The following is an 18,984-nucleotide window of genomic DNA, read 5'->3' on the forward strand; positions in this document are numbered from 1 at the left end:
ACAACTCATTGTAACAACGCGAAAGCGCCCAGATAATACCAGACAAGCAGCAGTAGGCCCTGTCATCGTGCAGGTGTTCCGAAGCTGGGTAAATCGCGTACCACCGTCCCGAGAGCACTCCGCCCTATGGCCCCTACTTCTTCTCCCCCTCGTGAGGATCCCTCCTCCGAGGTACCGTCGATTAGGCAACGACAATCGCCACCTTGAGCTCCTCCATGCCGTCCGCACAAATCGAATTTGTGCTGCTGGTTTTGAGACCTTGGGTGACGTGCTTGCCCATTTCCAGATCCATCTCCTCGAGCTGGGAATACACCTTCCCCATGGCTTCAAACTTAGTGTCCATCGTCAAACCGTGGCAGCATCGTCGCCTTGAGCTCCTCAATGCCGTCGAGCACAAATCGAGTCTGCGCCGCGGGTTTTGAGACCTTGGGCAACGTCGAAGCTTCCTCTGCTTTTTCCACATGCCAATCTCGGATTTGCAAGGAGATCCACAACCGACTGGTCGATGTTACTGGGGCAAGTCGAGTAGTGAAGCGCGGCCGGTCGTCAAGGCTCTGATACCAAAGTGTTATGTCCCGTATCGGCGGTATGATTGCCGCCGCTAGGGTTCAGGTGAGGGAAGGAGGTTGGGAAGTAGACGAACTTGGGAAGGAGAAAGAGACATGGTTTAAATCATTTCATTTCATCGATAATCGTCTCCTTAAAGACACTAGGTTTATAACATGCCTCCTCTAGTCAAGGCAGGCCGAACACATAGAGGTGCAACACAGCACACTCACACAGGCCCACGGAAGGTTACTGGCGCTCATCCGACACACTCGAGCCAGTCGTTACATTATATATCCTGCCGTATAAGAATAAGCTGCTCTCATTCATGCGATTTTCTTCAAAAAATGTTGGAATATTCTCGGCGATACTCTCACAAAGGAGGTTTTGGAGGCTATCAATAATAAAATTATACCTGATGGTTGGAATGACACAATTATTGTCTTAATACCGAAAACTGAAGAACCAGAATTGATCTGCCAATACAGACCAATAAGTCTGTGTAATGTCATCTATAAGGTAATTTCCAAAATGATTGCCCTTCGGTTTAAACATGTTCTTGATGATGTAATTTCACCTGTTCAAAGTGCTTTTGTTCCTGGAAGAATTATTACTGATAATATTCTTGTTGCTTACGAGTGTCTACATACAATCAAGAATAAGAAGAATGGTAAAGCTGGATATTGTGCAGTCAAGTTAGATATGCACAAAGCTTATGATCGGGTGGAGTGAAATTTTCTGGAGAGAATGCTTATCCAATTGGGATTTCATGAGGAGGTTGTGGAGCTTATTATGGCCTGTGTTCGATCTGTCAAATACAAAGTTTGATATAATGATCAAGAGACAGAAGAGTTCACACCAACTAGAGGTTTGAGGCAGGGAGATCCCTTATCTCCGTACCTGTTTCTTATTTGCGCTGAGGGTTTATCAAGTTTATTGGCTCACCAAGAGGAGGTTCGTGGCATAGAAGGAGTAAGGGTGTGCAGAAATGCACCATCGGTATCACATCTACTTTTTGCTGATGATTCCCTAATCCTTATGAGGGCAGATTTAACTAATGCAACTTCGGTGAGACAGGTTCTTGATTTATACTGTGCAAATTCGGGTCAGTTGGTTAGTGAAGCAAAATATAGTATATACTTCAGTCCTAATGTGGAGGTTCAATTGAAAGCGGATATCTGTTCGGAGTTAAATGTGATGACAGAAGCACTCTTAGATAAGTATTTGGGACTACCAACTATGATTGGAATTGATAGAAGTGACAGTTTTGTTTATCTGCTAGAGAGAATTATAGCAAGGCTGAGTGGGTGGAAGGAGAAATTACTTTCAATGGGAGAAAAGGAGATTTTGATAAAGGCTGTCCTACAAGCAATCCCTGTGTTTGCTATGGCAGTGTTTAAAATCCCCAAAAAATTAATAAAAGAGTTGACTCATGCTATTGCTGGATTTTGGTGGGGGATACAGAAATACAAAAGAAGATGCATTGGTGTGCGTGGTGGAGAATGTGCATTCCTAAGAAGGAGGATGGTATGGGGTTTAGGGATCTATACTCCTTTAATAGAGCAATGTTAGCAAACTAAACTTGGAGGCTATTATCTAGTCCTGAATCTTTATGTGCCAGAGTGCTAAGGGCTAAATATTATCCCACTGGTGACCTCTTGAAAGCCGGACCAAAAAAGGGTTCTTCTTTCACGTGGCAAAGAATCTTGGAGGGGCTCAAAACCTTCAAACGAGGACATATTTGGAGGGTTGGGGACGGCATAAAAATTAATATCTGGACTGATCACTGGATTCCTACTAGTGCTTCTCGCAAGGTGGTGACAGAAAGAGGCCGGTGCATCTTGAGAACTGTTGATGAGTTGATTAATCCAATAACTGGTACGTGGGATGAGGATTTAATTAAATCTATTTTCAATCCCTTTGATGTACAGCAAATCTTAAGAATTCCTTTGAGCCAAAATCTGGAGGATGATTTCATTGCTTGGAATAAATCAAAAAATTATATGTTCTCTGTACGATCTGCTTACTATTTAGAATGGGAACATCAATTTGGGACAAGGATGAGAAGAGCTGATGGACAAGGTACTGAAGTGATCAATCCTGTGTGGAGTACTCTTTGGAGTTTAGATGTTCCTGCCAAGATTAAAAAAATTGGATGGAAAGCTCTCCATGGTTTGGTGCCGGGAAGAGGGATCTTAGCTAACAGACATATTAAAGTCTCTGCCCAATGTCCTGTCTGTAGTTCTGGCTGTGAAGACATAAAACACCTGATGTTTACTTGTAAGCGTGCAAAGGAGGTCTGGAAGGAGCTAGGTCTAGAAGATTATATAAGAACGGCATGTGATATTGACCATTCTGGATCAGTAGTGTTGGAAGAAATTTTGCGAGGTCCTCTGAAGAACAATCCAGTTATTGGTCTGTTAGGCCTAAAGGAAACAATCCTAGTTGCTGCTTGGTATATTTGGTGGCAACGTCGGGAAGTAGTGAAGGGAGAAACTGTGGCTCCGGTTAAAAAATCAGTTTTCTCAATCCAGGCAATCACAGCAAATTATAGGGCGTCATCGCATGTGACAGTTCCGAAGGATAATGGATGGACGAAACCTCCACCAAGTAATTATAAGATGAATGTTGATGCATGTTTCTTCCCCTCAGGTGCTGGCGCGGTGGCGGCAGTGATTCGTGACTCAAAGGGTTCAGCGATGGCGGGAGAAGCGTGGCCAATGACTAATATGTTGGATGTAGGTACAGCGGAAGCGTTGGCGTTAAAGAGGGGGCAAGAATTACTAGAGGGAATAAAGTGTTCTCCAACAATAATCGAATCTGATAACATGGCTTTGGTGGATGCTTGCAATGGAGAGAGGGATATTTGGATTCCTAGCACAGCTATTTTAATGGACTGTTTTAATATTATACAAAGAATAGGATTTGTTTCTGTTAATTACTGTCCAAGGAAGTCTAATAGGGTAGCCCACAATTTAGCTAGATTTAGTTTTGAGGCTAACAGAGTTATAGCTTGGGTTGATGATCCTCCGGATCATGTGATTTCTGATGTAATCGCTGATGTAACTCTGTTTTGAACTCGGGCAGCAAGTTTCAGACGCACTCTTTTCCTTACCAGGGTACCGAAGGGGACTGGAAGGTTTTTAATGAGACGGTTTGCTAGCTTAATATATTGTGTTTTACCCTCAAAACAAAAAGCTGCTCTCATTCATTATCCAGTTAGGTTGTTCAGGCTATCTACTCTGCATGATAACTTGTCTCACAATTCAACTCGCAATAAGCGGACCTATAATCCCAGAACTATAAAATATAGTGGTCCAAACGGACTTTTTTGTTAAGCACGAGTACTAGTCTAATAAGCCGGGATGAGCGTAGTTGCAAACGTCAACTACTTTGGTACGGCCGGGTTGCAACTTGAAGGTGCTAGTTGCAAACGTCGACTACTTTGATACAGGACTTCAGGTGCTGACTGACGCGTCATGGGACTGCAATTTTGTGTTTCTGCAGAAACAAGAATACGCCTCATGTGTCCTCTGCACAACGGCTAAAAACAAGGGAAAACACAGGTTTCAGACAGTGCTGAGTAAGCCCACCCACCCATTCCCAATCGTCACAAAGAATGTGAGCGAATTCATAGAACACATTATTTTTTTCGATCAAAGAGCATAGCTCCAGCCTCTGCATCCAAGGGATGCACACAGCTTTCTTCTTTATTAAATTATTCGCAATGCCTTACAAGGGGAATACAAAGATCAACTCGAAGCCACCTTCCTAGCGACAACTCGCTATACCTACGATGAAGGGGGGACCATGAACAAGGTCATACTCCCTGACGGTACACTAACACACATCATCCAAGAAGCAAAACCCTGAGGGTGCGCCATTGCCCACTACACAGAGTTCGCCACCGCCATCTATCTTGAACCCATCTCCGAGCGAGATCAACGCATTGACCATGGCAGGCCCGCCGTAGATGTCACCATAACACCAAACAGCTCCACCATCCTGCACGCGTCCAACAATCCTCGCCCGTCTTCAATACCCCGCAGCTCCACGCCGCTGAGAAACATCGACGACAACGTGGTAGATGAACACCACTCCACCAAAAACCACCTCCATCTAGGCACTACTCCAAAAACGATGCCTCAGGAGGTAACACGACGCAGGGTGCGCCGTCATCGTCCGATCCTGGCTGGATCTAGGGTTTCCCCCGAAGCAGCACGAGTGAGTACCCGCGGACTGCGACGACGATGCCTTCAAGAAGGAAGCGACACTTAACGCCGCCATCGCCCGCCAATCATGGCACGGTTTTCACCGACAGCCGCAAGTCCCCTACTCGGCGAGAGCGAATGGAGAGGCCAACAAAGATGATGCCTTCGCAAGGGAACGACGCCAGTAGCCGCCGCCATCATCCTCCAAGAACGAAGTCAAGGCTCGGTGTTCACCGGTGGCCCCTTCGCCGCTAACTCGTCGTCGACTAGATCTTCATCACCAGGGTAGAGGGATCTCGTGATCCGCCACCCCAGCAACCAGCCGACCTCCTCCGGCGAAGAAGAAGGCCGCCGCCACCTTCGAACCTGAGGCTGCTGCCCCGGGCGTCCTCGTACCGCGGGAGAATCCCAAGGTCACCCCTCGCACCGGCGAGAAGCGGAGGGGATGGCGCTCCATCCCACCACCAGCCGCCACCGGTGTGCCGCCGCCGGGAGGCAGGGGAGGCCGCAGCACAGAGGCCACCGTCGCCCCTCCATCCTCCGACCGCCGCCGCCCCGCCATCACACGGGAGGCCGGAAGTCCACTGCCGCCGCCCCACCATCACAGGAGGCAGGAGGCAAAACGTAACGAATGCAGTGCACATTATTGCGTCTTGTAATAACAAAGTTGAGCTGTCTTTCGTCAAAACGTAACGAATGCAGTGCACAGTCTACAAAAAGCTTCGGTTGCGCAATCCAAACCAAGAACAATCATTCATTCAGGCATGCAGTAGAGAATGAACAAAGATTGTCAGAGTTCAAAAAATTGCAACAAGAAAGAAGGTTCAGTTTTTACATAACTGTATGCATATATATACGCGACAATCGGTCCAAAACCACAACACAATCAGTCTTATCACTATAAATTAGAACTACAATATACAATAGAGCTATCACTACATTGGTTATACAGATTCAATGGCTATGAATTCTAATATGAGTTTGGCAGAGGACCCAACTTCTATGCTATGTGTCAACATATCTAGGTCTCCTCTCTAGCTGTGGCATCGCAGCTTCATCCCTCATTCCTTCACTCAGCAGCTCCTCCCAGAAGTCGTCAGTCAGCTCTGTCTCACCGCTGACCTGATCCCGACCACCTCTGTCATCCCTCATGCCCTTCCTCATCCCCTGAATGTTCATTGCTAAATTCTCCAGCTCAGAGTATCCAGGCTGATTTAGCTCGGAAAATTCTTTTTCATCAAACAGGAATGTCGACTCGAGTTGCTCACTCTGACTCGCCTCCCCAGGGCCAAGGAAAGGCACTATGTCGATGGACCTCCTCCTCTTTTTCGAGTACGCGTCCTCGAGGTCCTTCAGTATATCTTTTTGCTGGATCAACTGGAGAAAGAAGTCAGGATTCTGCATTGCTCTTGCCAGGAAACCCATCACCTGGAGCTGCTTCTGCTCGACGAGGTGTAGCCTCTCTTCCATGGCTCGCATGTCAGCTTTTGTGCTCTGCTGCTCTTGCCTCAGTTTTACTACCTCTGTGAGTAAGGCATTCTTGTCACGCTTTAGCATTTCGATTTCTTCCTCGAATCCGAACTGGCCAACCTCAAGGCAAGAGCCAAGGGCCTGCTGCTGTGATGAGGGGAGATACGACAAGGGTCTCCTTCTCTTTATCATCTTTAGAAGCTCCATTCGCAAAAAAAAATAGAAGCTGTCTCTGGCCCCTAAGGAAACCTTCATTTGCAAATTCCCATCTGTCTGGGTCAATCTTTCTAAAGCCCTGCAAATTGCGATGTAAGTAATATAGCAACAATAATTTCATGCTCAGACACAAAAAATGATCGCAGTTGGCTAAAGTTCAGAAGCCACAAACAGCAAAGCTCAACTAACATGGCATACTTAAGAAATAGAAACGGTAGGTTTCACAGTTTTATGTCAAATTTATAAGCAGTGGAAGAATGTGTAGCATATACTATATTGCTTGATGGTGATCAAAGGAGCCTTCTAGAACAAATTGGCAGGTTCTTGTAGCTTCATCCGATGTCTTGATCCATCTAGCTACACAGTAAGAAGTTGAAGAAACAGCATGTCAGAAAGTAAATATGTTTATGAAGGAGATGCTGAAATTTTCTTAATATAATTCAGTCTCCCAGCATCTCCTTATTCTGAATTATTAAGAAAATTTCAGGAAATACGGTTTATGCACATGCCTCTGGCCACAAACTCGTGTTTCCTTTGAAACCAAGGATTTCGCTATGACTCCTTTGATCTAGAAGGAACGGGTAGTATATATCTATACCAAGGCTCAAGCCGACAGTGGCAGAGATGTTGATGAGTTATCGCTATCCTAGTGCGAGTATCATATATATTCAGTCTGTTGAAGAGTTCTGGCTATCTTCATCATTCAAACCATGTCCATTAACATAGAAATTGTAGTTTGTAACTTTGTTGATAATTAATTATGCATAGGATAGCTTCACTCAAAATGGAGAAAACGCAGTACAGTTCGTTGCCATATGGAAGCGCTCACTGCTAATGTAAAGAACAGCTATAAAAAAAACTCTCTTTTCAACATCTATAAATGATTCTCTTCTTTGATATTTTCACTCAATTTACCAAGTTGTACCATCTTCTATCGTAATTTGTGTGATATCTAATTCCAGAATCATGCATATAAATAAGCATGATGACCATGAACTGCAATAATTAGGTCACCACATAAGATATATCTGCCATCACTTGTCATTCTGGAACTGAAATTGTATAAGCAATTTGACAACTGGTCAATCTCTTACTCGAGCAATTCAGCTATATTGATAGTTTGATACAGCTATGTGCCAGTCTTTCAGGTGTGTCTAGATTGACCTGGTACTTCTCTCGGTTGTAGAATGCAAATTATGCTGGATACGAATTGGCAAATCAAGTGCAGATTAACTGACCAAGTGAACAAGCAAGTGAATAACACAAGCCAAGCAGCAGAGTAGCTGAGAGGCCAGGAGCAGAGATACTCACGTAAGTGTTGAGCTGGCGGACGAAGCTGGCGAAGTTGTTGTGCTTGAAGAAACGCGGGAGCAGGACAGCGGCGAAGGCGTGGGGGTCCCAGACGACGAAGCTGTTCCCGGCGCGGCCCCAGGAGACGACGCCGTCGGTGGCCGGGTCGGCCACCAGGTCGAACGTCTTGGTCAGGAACGGCGGCGGCCCCGTCTCGTGCAGCCCCTCCATCGGCCGCGGCGCCAGGTCCTCCTCCTCCGGCGACGGCGGCCACTCCTCCTTCACCCTCCCCGGCAGGACTCGGTCCATCTTGGACGGATCAATCAAACCGAAGGCGACGATAGGATCTTCGTGTAGCCGGGAGCAGCAACCAACCAGCAATTATCCCAGAGGAACTCTGCTCCGATCGAGGAATCGCTCTTGGAAACGGAAGAATCCAGCGCGGGTAATCACAAGAATGCAAGACCAGCGTCGCGGCTCGTTTCCTTCCGCGGGAAAATGGCCGGTGCTCGCTAATAAATACTCCCTGCGGACAGGCGGAGCGCGACTGGTCGGGAGAGGGGGACCGAATGTTCTAGGCCGCGCGGCGCGTTCGTGGCCGGCCGGCCGGCCCCGGGCCGGAAGCTTCTGGATGCCGGAGCCGGGTGCAGCTAGCGCAGGGGGTTTGGGTTGGTGAGAGTGTGGCTGAGGTTCGCGCGACCGGCGCAAGTGGGCGCGACGGCGAATCGGCGGTCGACAGGCTAGCAGGGAGGGGGTACGACGGCGACAAATTTTCTGCCATTTTTCTTCCGTCGACATTTCTTGCCAAAGCTCGTGATTGGCTGAGCCGCCGATGCTGATACCGTCCTGGAACACGAAAGTTTGAGTTGTACCCTTTTTCTTCCCGGCCTTTTTCGTGGGTTCTCTGGAAAAGCAAAAAAAATGTTCTCGTCAAGTGTCGCTACTCGAAATGAATCCCGGCAATTTTGTCTCTTGTGCATTCTTCAGATGATCACTTCATAACGGATGTAGTGCAAACATAATAAGCAATGGAAATAAAGAGATGCTGATGCTCCAATGTTGATGGTTTATTGGCGAGTGTTTGGCAGCTGTTCATGACTTGCAGGGACAGGAAACCGACGGTGCAAACATCAAACATGGCTGTAGAATGACAGGAACGTGCTTTGGTTGATTAGTATACGGTTTTCTAGCAGTTTCCTGGTCCGTACAACCCACAGAGCCACGAGTGTTCATCCACGTGAACAACTTTTCGTTTAGTTATCTATATTGTAGGCATGATGAGCAGAATTATAGCCAATGTTTAGTCCGCCCCATAAGCTACTCTGAATAAGACGGGTGCACTCCGTCATTAATAACATAAGTTCATCGGGTATTCAGGTGAACCACAGAACACAATGAGAGGAGGAAGTGAATACAACCATCATTCAGTAAACATCATGCAGAAACATTTTCAGAGATCAAAACGGGATATCAATCCATTGTATCCATATAGGTAAAATGATCAACATTACACCATTGCTGACACTGGACTGTGGGGATCTTATTATTGTACTACTACAAACATTGGCATGTGAAGTTTCCAGGGATGATTTTAAGCAGGTCTTGCGCAAACTACTGCTTACTGATACAGGATGGTGGTAGAAGTACACTGTGACAGCCGTCCTCACATCTTATTCGGTATTTATGGAGGTGTTATACATACAGGAAACTCACTCAGCCTAACATTACAGGTCCAATCAACGAGCTTCCACAGTTTGGTTCCCACCTCTGTTGATGATTTTGTCGACATACTCCTTTCTGAAATCATGGCACAGCTCATGAGTAAGAAACGACAGAAAACAGAGGAATGTATTAAGAGAACAACTCATATACTTCAAGGAAGTACCTAGCTGGGAGATGGTCATGGGGGCGATTGTATGGTGTCCACACAGGCTCTCCCACAAAGAGCCGCATTGCCTGCATAACATTGTAAGAAAACATAAGCTCTAGTGGAAGTTCAGACAGGCCAAAGAAAAAAATGCTGTGATGCTCTTAGGTTTATTCAGTGCTCTAGTGGAAGTTGGTTTTAAAACAACTAGAATCTAGCTTGGTAGAGTTGCAGGTTTAGCTGGGTGCTGCTTTTCTTCTATGTTCAGGTGCTCGAACTGTCAGGCTGTGCTTGGTGGATATTCTGCAGTTTTTAGCAATTTCATGTAGTTTCTTTCTCTTTATTCAATTCGTTTTCTGTTTCTTTGGCACCTGGGGCGTTGCAACTTGCGACAGACTGTGTTCCGTTATCTCTGATGGTGGAACCCAGGGCAATTATGCACATACCAAACTGCCAAACTTTGGCTCTAAACCAAACACCCTCTAGCTGATCAACGAAGGGACATGGGTGATTACTGGACTTTACAAACACAGTGCACGACACAGCAGCAAATGCTGCTGCAAAAACACAACTGGTTATTCAGAATTATGTTCGGTGAGACTAAAGATAGGTAGCACTGTTGTCAAACGCAAATAATTTAAGCTAATACCAATTCATTTACACAAACACAAGTAAACAGTGATGATACTTTCATTAAGAGTATAAATAGTTTCAAGAAGACGAGCAATCATGGTGAGACCATTGGAAGAAAGTAAAAGATACCTTGATGTAGTTGTCACTATCCAATGTAAAGCGGTGATACATTCCTGCAGGCAAAACAATCATGCCCCCCTTCTTCACTGCTACACGGATCCACTGTTCGTTTTCATCCCTCACATCAAAGTAACCTTGGCAACAAAAGAAAAACAAATAGGTAAAGCAGGTCCAAAGAATGCCACCACGATTATTTCTGGAAACAAAACACAGTATAGCTCCCCTGTCTTTGCTAAAAAAGAAAGCATAAATAAGGCACATACCACTGCCCTCAAGACAATAGCGTATCTCTTCATCAGTATGTAAGTGCTCTTCGAAGAAATTCTTTATCTTGACCTCATAGTTTGGCAACTTCTCGGGACACACATCACAAATGTCCTGCAAAAGATAAAATACAACATGTGTGTCACACTTATTTGGTCCTAGTACTTGCATAAATTTCAAAGCTTGCCAATCAAATTGGGAACGAAAAACAGCAAGTAGTCAAAAAGGATCAATGACTGACCACATAAGAATATCCCCTGGCCTCACGGATTTTCTTGAGATTCTCATCTTTCTCCCAGTCATCAGCATTCAGGCGCCAGCTTACTACACCCAACTCTGAGTATTTGCAAATGCGCAAATTATAGCATCCAGCAGGTTTATGAGAACTACTTTTACCACAGATCAAACACAGACTGCAGTGAATGATTTGAGCAGAAACGGACAAACCTGAAAGTTTGTTGAGAGGAATGAACTCTTTGGGCTCACGGTGATGAGGAAGCCTCTGGTCTTCTTCACTGTCATCCATGTACCATGCTTCGATAACCTCTTCCTTGCCATCCTAAGTTAGTAATGGCCATGCAAAAGATAAGGTATTATAATTATGCAGGAAGTAAATTGAACTCTGTACAGCAAAATGATAACATGAATTAGTTGTAAACATCCAAAATAATTTACATGGGCTTTCCTTATTAATCCTACTCGTAAAAAGTCTACGGATCATAAATACGTAAGAACGTAGTACAACCTTCTGGTTTGGAGCAGAAAATTAATACATTAATAGATATGAAGGATTTGGCAATTGGCATAAGGCAGCGTTCTAACAAACCACGGGATTTACTTCTCTTCTGAAAAGTGAATGTGCTACAGCAGACACCTCATCCACGCATTGAATTTCTCATAACAGTGGCCGGCTTAGTTGCAAAATCATTGCATTTCACAGTGCAGTAGACAGATTGACAAGCTCTATCCTACCCAAAACTCAAACAAACAAAAAAAATACTCCCTCTGTTTCATACTAACTTCATTCCGTAATACAAGGCGTATATTTTTAGTCAAAAGTCAATGTCTTGTAAGTTTGACCAGTTTTATCGATAAAATATAAGCTTCTACAATATTGAATAAAAACACTATGAAGATATACAATATATTTTACAACGAATCTATTGATATTGATTTGGTATTTTAGATGTTTATATTCTTGTCTATATGATTGGTCAACCATATAAGAAGTTGACTTTTGAATTAAAATATACATCCTATTTTATGGAACGGAGGGAGTAAAACGTCTTATAATACGTAACAAAGAAGTAGTATATAACAAGTGGATGCAAGGGAAATGTCCAAACCAGTAATCCCATAGTTGTTGTCTCAAACCTCATCAAGCAAACCCAGTTCCAAGAAGTTTGGAGAGGGGCTCCTACTTCTATTATCAGCAGATAAAGGGTCTAAAAATATGTGCATGACGGTAATAAGTCGCAACCTTTCTGCAATAAACAACTAGTACTAAAATCGATGGGCGTTCTGGGCCATGAAAAGTACGGCTAACTACAACTGACAATTTACATTTACATTACCGAAGGATTTCCATCTCAATATGTTTATATTTTGGGTTACTATAATCCAACAAGGAGAGCAGAGACAAGGTCAACCCTCATGCCACACATCCGAATCTCCAGACTTTCGCGTGCCCCGAATCTGAACCGCTAAATGGGTTGGTGGATGAGCATATATCTAATCTGACATGCATGTGACGGTGATAGTTGCAAACTTTCTTAAAACAACCAAGTAGAACTAAAATCAATGCTCATTCCGGACCATGAAAAGTTTGACTGGCTATCTGGCTTTACATTTGCATCACCAAAGGTTTTCCCATCTCAAAATGTTCATCTGCTGGGTAACCTGGGTTGACGTAATCCAACAGGAGGAGAACAGAGTGAAGATCAACCCTCATGTCACACATCCGAATCTCCAGACGTTGGCGTGCTCCGAATCTGAACCGCTAAATGGGTTGAGGGAAGAGCATATATCAATCTAATCTAAGTTTTTTGGACGGATAAAATCCCAGTCCCATTATATATGAGCTCAATTTCGAGCAGGCTTCAATCACCTATTCCTATCTGGTGCTTGAGCGAGCCGGAGCAATACAGATCAACAGAATTTTGACCAAGGAATCTTTCTGGCCGCCGCAATCCCCCCTAAATCTCAGGGCGGAAACAGGAACATGGAATAGGATCGGGAAGGAGAGATCCCCGTACCTGGAACTCGTTCTCCATGTCCGCGGCCTCTTGCGGTCTCTCCCGCGCGCTGCTCTCTGTCTTCCTCCTCGCTCTGGACCGAACCCTCGCGAGCGAAAGCCTGATGAAGCTGGACGGGAACAAGGAGAGGTGGGGGTTTTCTTACGAGCTGCTTCGGTTTAACGCCAACCGATGCTTTTTGCAGATAAGACCCTGATATTTATTCTGGTGTATAATATAGGCCCCTCTTTGCGAAGAAACGCGAGGCTGTTCGTGTTGCTGCATGAAACATGATGGCATATGCTATGACGAACTGGCGATTTGTGTTGACCTGTATTGCAATTGATGGCATGCAGAGCTGGCTGCATGCATGAACGCCGTGTTGCATGCCTCCATGTGGACCGTGTTAGCTCATGACTCATTTGTTCGTTTGTAATTTGTTTTAGTGAATAACTTTATTTTTTTATTGGACATGCTTTTCTATTAAGGAGAAAATACTCTGCTTTTATATTACTATTCGTTTTTTCGCAAAGGAAAGAATGGCATGGTTAATAGCATACAACTACCACAATTTCGACGAAATTTACCGTTCCATACTAATTTATGGTTTGTGACCGAAATCTACCACTCTACAACAAGCTCTTTGCCATTCGCGCAAATGACTGATTGAGCTTGAAACTGGTAGCGGAACCCATTTGTGAGCGCTAGCACTGAGGTGGTACCATACATGGATCATTTGCTAAGGTGAAAATGGCCCAACAACGAAACTTGAAAAATGGTTTCACGTGTTAAAAATTTCCACTTTTAAGAAATTGTCCATGATATAAAAATGGTTCAAATTCGAGAAATAGTTCACCAGATTAAATGATTCTATGCGTGAAAAATGTTTCAAATACAAGAGTGATTTAAAATTCAAAAAATGAATCACCAAATAAAAAATGGTTAAACTTAAAAAATTGTCCATATTCAAAAAACACTGATCATCATTTAATAATGATTCAAATTTTAAAAATGGTTCATCGGGTAAAAAAAGATTTGAAATAAAAAAATGCTCATAAATTTTCATAAAAAAACATTTTTTCGAGTAGATAAAAAATGAATAAAAACAGAAAGAAAAACAAAAGAGGAAAAACAAAACAAAGAAGAATAGCGGATAAGGTGGGAAATTACGTGGGCCGCTGCCCAGGTTTAGCTATTTCCGTTTATGTTCTGCTCCAGCGCACCACGCCATCCATGTTAACAATATTTGAACCCAAGAGGCCACCGAACAAAGCGTACAAAAGTCCACTTACCGTCCCACCAGCCGGCCATAACGGGCCTTTCCAGACGGCCTTTTGTCTTACGCTCTTTACTTTTACTCGCTTGATGTTCTGTACTACAAGTTTGGACCGGATAACTGGGCCAACAGAGAATCAGCACCGTTGCGGGTTTTTTCATCTGCCTTGTAACTTATTCGAAGAAAATTCTGGAGCAAATCAAAACGAAGGGGGAAAAAAACTTAACTGAAACCTTTGTTTGCAGGCACGAATCACGTCCAAACAGCATGTGAATCAAGAGAAGAAGAAAAGTGGGATCAATTATTCACATGAAACTAAGCTTAGCGATGAAGCAATTTGAGTCGTGGCTAGCATTACTGAAGCTACAGAGGCTGGAAGCTACCGAACCGCGTACGTATGCTTTTATGTCTAGCGGTCGTACACGTACCCCAGGCCGGAAGCAGTGAAGCACACAATCTTGGTCCACCCTTTCACGCGCGCGTCGATCACCCCACTGCTAGTCTCTGCCTTCCCAAACAGCAAGTACAGAGCTAGCAACGGTAGCTAACAGGGCGCAGGCTGGAGGTGAGATCGATTCTTCACGTGAAACTGCCATCTTGCTCTCGGTAGGACTGGTAATGTAGATACTCGCCTCGTAGGTGAATGGGCGGAGGGCTACATATAACTAGGCCGATTTGTCTGGTTCCTCTTGTATGCGTACCTGTTTCAGCTACCATACGCCACTGCGACGACAGAAACGACCGACAGGGCGCGTTCTGGAGGACCGAGCTGCGCGCATAGCACGCATGTTCGTTCTGTCACGACGGTCGGGTGTGCATTTAGTTCCGTCGATCCACATTCATGGCCACACCATAAATTCTGTCCTCAGATGAACCACACGTCCTCGATAATGTATGGATACGCAAAGAAGTGCACATCCTCAGAGTAGTACGAAGAACTGCGAACGCACACATCACCGATCCGGACAGCTCTAGATCAAAGATTTTACTGACATGCTACTTAGAGCATCTCCAGTCGCTCCCCCAAAGCGTCCCCCAAATCAATTCGGGCCGCGCCGGATCAAAAAACCGTTTCAGTTGTGTCCTCCAAAGTCCATTTTTGTCTAGCGCGCCCCGCTACGGTGTCCGGCGCCCCGAGCCCGTCCCCGTCTCACAGGGGACGCTCCGGGCACGCCGGACACAACGAAAAGCGAGGCGAACCGACGCGGGCCCGACGCGTCAGCGGCTCAGAAGCCTAAAACCCCGTCGCCTACCTTTGGTCAAGCGTCGTTAATGGCGTCTCCGTTTTCCCAGACGACGCAGGGACGCGTCTCGTCGTGCATGGCCGTGTGGCCGTCCGCGTCGGCGTTATTGCGTGCAACCACCCCGCTGCCGCTGTTGTACATTAAGACGTCGTGCAGTTCGTCCCAATTTCTCACCGCTCCCAAACCTTCTCGTCGCTGCCTCCCCCTCGCAGATCTTCTCCTCGCCGCTCCAAAAATGTCGAGCTCGTCCTTCCGGAAGATCGCCGCCGCGAACGGCTTCGGCCGCGGCAGCCTAACTGTGCCGAAGGCGTGGACGCTGTACCACGCCCAATATCCGTTCCCGCCGGACATGCGGCTGCCAAGCAGCGGCGGCTGGAAGATGGCCGTGAACGGCATTGGCGTCCCGCCGCCGCCGAAGGCGGGCACGAAGCAATGGAGGGACGGCATAAGGGCCCGGCGGGCTCAACTCACCGCCACCGAGCAGCATGATCCGACGTGGGCGGCGAACAACAACGACGACTGGTGGAAGATGTACTTCAAGGCGAAGTACGACGTCGAGATGCACAGCACCCAGGGGCTCGTCGGCGGGCCCAACAGCTGGAACAAGGACGGCCGCGCCCTGTTCTGGGGCGTTCCGGGGCGCACCCTCGAGAACGTCATCCCCGACATCCGCAACGGCGCTCCAAGGTTGGAGATGTCGTTGTCACCGCCGCCGTCTCCTCAATGGCAGCCGAGGAGGACGACGTACTCGTCCTCCTCACACTCTTCTTCCTCAGGACCGGCGCGATCGACGCCGTCCTCATCGTACCGCTCGGCGCCCTACACCGTCCCCAAACGGGAGGTGAAGGAGGAGTCACCGACGCCCGTCAACACGAGGCGTGGCGGTAGCGGCAGCCGACGGCGGCAAGGGAGGCGCGGCGGCGCCCTCCTCATCCCGAAGCCGGAGGTGAAGGAGGAGCCGGAGGAAGCGTCGCAGGCGGCGCTGCTGGCGGGGTACGAGCGGCAGCAGCGGCTCATCGCCAGCAGCGACGACCCCGAGGACTTCCCAGGTCTGCGGGCGGCGTTCTTGGCGTCGCTCAACGACAAGGATGCCTGGAGGGGCGACGTCGAGACGGCGATCGCCATGTCCATCCGCGACTCCGGCAAGCCGCTCGTGGACCTCACCGACGACGGCGAGGCAGGACCAAGCGGCTTGGTGAAGGACGAGCCCGTCCCCGAGCGCGTCAAGCAGGAGGTCGTTACCGACGAGATGTACAACTTCCAGCAGTACTATGACGCCTCCGGCCGCCGCAAGTACTTCTAGATTAGGTTTAGTTTAAATTTAGTCAAATTTCGTTCGAATCTATGTAAGTTTTGACGAATCTAATCGAATCTCGTTAAGTTTAAAATTTCCGAAATTTTGTTTGGGGGACGCAACTGGGGAGCGATGTCCCCCAAACGCGGCACCAACGAAACACGTCCCCAAACGCTCAATCCGGCGCGTTTTGGGGGACGGTTTGGGGACCACGGCTGGAGATGCTCTTAACTCTGTGTCGTAGTTATCCTCAGCTGCACCTGTTCATTACGTGCGCCCGACGTGCGCAATGCTTCGTGCGGCTGCGCGCCCGTACTCCGTTCGTGCAATTACACGATCGTGTATCTCTTTTTGTAGTCTCTGTGGTCCAAATGGCAGGAAGAAGATCAAGAGGAGGAACACCCCTATATATCTGGGGTTGATGCAGTAAGTTGGAGAAATCTACTATTTTCTTTGGTAATAGGTGTCCAGAAAGAGTTAAGGACGAGGTGAAACAGAAACTAGGTAAGACCCTCCAGGACTCTTATCTTGGTATGCCCACTCAAATTGGCCGCTCTCCAATAATCACCTTTCGGTATTTGCTTGATCGTATGTGGAGGCGTGTCAGTGGATTGTCGGATAGACCTTTATCACGTATGGGAAACGAAATAATGCTGAAAACTGTTATTCAAGCCATTCCGACGTATGTCATGAGCTGTTTCCTACTTCCTGTGGCTACTTGTGAAGAGATGAGGAAAATTATTGCTGATTTTTGGTGGGGTTTTAAAGACGGCAAGAGGAAGTTGCATTGGAGGTCATGGGAATGGATGTCATCACCCAAGAACATTGGTGGTATGGGGTTTCGGGATATGGAGCTATTCAATCAAGCGATGCTTGGACGCCAATGTTGGAGGCTTCTGACAGTACCCGATTCTCTATGTGCTCGTGTCTTGAAAGGGCGTTACTTTCCTGATGGGGATTTCTGGAATGCGTCCTGTCCTAGATCGGCATCTTACACTTGGTGCAGTATTCTGCATGGAAGGAAATTAGTGAAGAGAGGTATCCTCTGGGGCATTGGAGATGGCTCTACTGTCCGGATCAAGCATGACAGATTTGGTTTTGATATCGGATTGTTGCAGTAGATGAGTTCAACGTTGAGTTTGGAGTTTTCTGAGGACTCGTTGTCTTCGGACGATTCAGACATCGGCGATTAGCTTTAGGGCGATGACACTGAGCACATGATTTGCATCCGCAAAGGAGCTCGAGGATAGGGCCAATATGAACAAGTGGTGTGGATCGATAGCCAACCATGTTTGCATTCTGCGGAACCGAGCGCTCGGCCACGTCGCGCTCATGCAAGACTACTTTTGCCAAGGTGCCAACATACCTGCCACATCACTTCCGTAGAAGGTTCCGAATGCGCCGAATCATTAACACTTGCGAAAACAACTAAGGCTATTTTACATGCCAAAGAAACGTTGGCGTCACACTAGGGTTTAGCTCATATCAGAAAGGCTCGGCAGCTACCTATGCAGGTGCTCGCATATGGCATTCCCGCATACTACACCGATGAGTATCTTTACCGAGTGAGATGAATAATTATTTGCCGCCGCGTCCCCTACTGCCGCCAAGTGCACCGCACCCAGACGCGTCGCTATTAGGTGAAATCTAACGGGCTGTTTGTTTGGGCTGCAGCTTTTGAAAAGCAGCTGTAGCTGTTGGGCTGCGAAAAAGCAGCTGTGAGAAGCAGCTGTTGGAAGTAGAGATTTGATGTTTGGCATGACAACTTTTTGTAGCTGCTGCTGTTGATTTTAGGAGTGAAATGTCGAAAATGTCCCTAAGTGCTTAAAATGCTGTATAAATGTTGAATTATGATGTTTAGCTGAGTTCACATTTTTTTTTGGCTAAAACAATTTTGTATCACCATATTTTTGGTTAAATCTTAGTCCAATATTTTAAACAAAATTATGAAAGTAGGTTATAATCCAAAAAATTTCTATTTATAGCATTTTATTACATAATGACCATGTTTAATAACCAAATTGCTTCAATTTTATTACATAGTGATCAACTTTAGTTTAGGAATTTATCGGTCAATTGTTAATCACCGAGGTTTCTTTAAAATGGCAGGCTCCAAGCTCTAAAATATGCTATACTGAAAAAAGCGCATAAAAGGATTTTTAACAAAAGTATTGCCATAGATTGCTTGAAGTAAACGATGACAGAAGTACTGCCTTCATTCACGGCAGTTCATTACTCCATATCAAATCTTAGTTCCCTCACAACTAAAATAAAATATATACGAATAGGATTGTCAAATCCTATCATCTTCATCGTCAT

At 46.1% G+C, this 18,984-nt stretch overlaps 3 protein-coding genes across 4 annotated transcripts; all 3 read right to left on the bottom strand.

The window, feature by feature from the left end:
• Nucleotides 1-5,527: 5,527 nt before the first annotated feature.
• On the bottom strand, nucleotides 5,528-6,440 carry LOC139829878 (heat stress transcription factor A-2d-like). The gene has a single exon (XM_071819447.1). It carries the CDS (start codon nucleotides 6,432-6,434, stop codon nucleotides 5,763-5,765), a length of 672 nt encoding a protein of 223 aa, XP_071675548.1. The 5' UTR covers nucleotides 6,435-6,440; the 3' UTR covers nucleotides 5,528-5,762.
• A 4-nt stretch (nucleotides 6,441-6,444) lies between these two features.
• Nucleotides 6,445-8,489, bottom strand: LOC127296826 (heat stress transcription factor A-2d-like). Of its 2 annotated transcripts, XM_071819449.1 has the most exons (3): nucleotides 7,755-8,489; nucleotides 6,716-6,800; nucleotides 6,445-6,522 (listed from the first exon to the last, which is right to left on the bottom strand). In XM_071819449.1, exons 1-2 carry the CDS (start codon nucleotides 8,040-8,042, stop codon nucleotides 6,747-6,749), a joined length of 342 nt encoding a protein of 113 aa, XP_071675550.1. In that variant the 5' UTR covers nucleotides 8,043-8,489; the 3' UTR covers nucleotides 6,445-6,522; nucleotides 6,716-6,746. The 2 variants fall into 2 exon arrangements, with proteins under 2 accessions (XP_071675550.1, XP_071675549.1); XM_071819448.1 differs by lacking the exon at nucleotides 6,445-6,522 and having other exon boundaries at nucleotides 6,606-6,800; nucleotides 7,755-8,480.
• Nucleotides 8,490-9,188: 699 nt separating this feature from the next.
• LOC127296825 (acireductone dioxygenase 2) lies at nucleotides 9,189-13,030 on the bottom strand. The gene is made up of 7 exons (XM_051327053.2): nucleotides 12,873-13,030; nucleotides 11,065-11,176; nucleotides 10,859-10,953; nucleotides 10,617-10,731; nucleotides 10,363-10,487; nucleotides 9,619-9,689; nucleotides 9,189-9,530 (listed from the first exon to the last, which is right to left on the bottom strand). Exons 1-7 carry the CDS (start codon nucleotides 12,888-12,890, stop codon nucleotides 9,470-9,472), a joined length of 597 nt encoding a protein of 198 aa, XP_051183013.1. The 5' UTR covers nucleotides 12,891-13,030; the 3' UTR covers nucleotides 9,189-9,469.
• Nucleotides 13,031-18,984: the final 5,954 nt, after the last annotated feature.

Source organism: Lolium perenne, chromosome 4 (genome assembly GCF_019359855.2).
Source record: "Lolium perenne isolate Kyuss_39 chromosome 4, Kyuss_2.0, whole genome shotgun sequence".
Taxonomy (NCBI): Eukaryota; Viridiplantae; Streptophyta; class Magnoliopsida; order Poales; family Poaceae; genus Lolium; species Lolium perenne.

Coding starts and splice junctions, on each gene's coding strand:
- LOC139829878 (XM_071819447.1), bottom strand. CDS start 6,434: ATGGAGCTTCTAAAGATGATAAAGAGAAGGAGACCCTTGTCGTATCTC.
- LOC127296826 (XM_071819449.1), bottom strand. CDS start 8,042: ATGGACCGAGTCCTGCCGGGGAGGGTGAAGGAGGAGTGGCCGCCGTCG. Junction 6,801..7,754: donor TCCGCCAGCTCAACACTTAC/GTGAGTATCTCT, acceptor CTTACTGTGTAG/CTAGATGGATCAAGACATCG.
- LOC127296825 (XM_051327053.2), bottom strand. Junction 10,732..10,858: donor CCAGGGGATATTCTTATGTG/GTCAGTCATTGA, acceptor TATCTTTTGCAG/GACATTTGTGATGTGTGTCC. Junction 9,690..10,362: donor ATAGTGACAACTACATCAAG/GTATCTTTTACT, acceptor AATGTTATGCAG/GCAATGCGGCTCTTTGTGGG.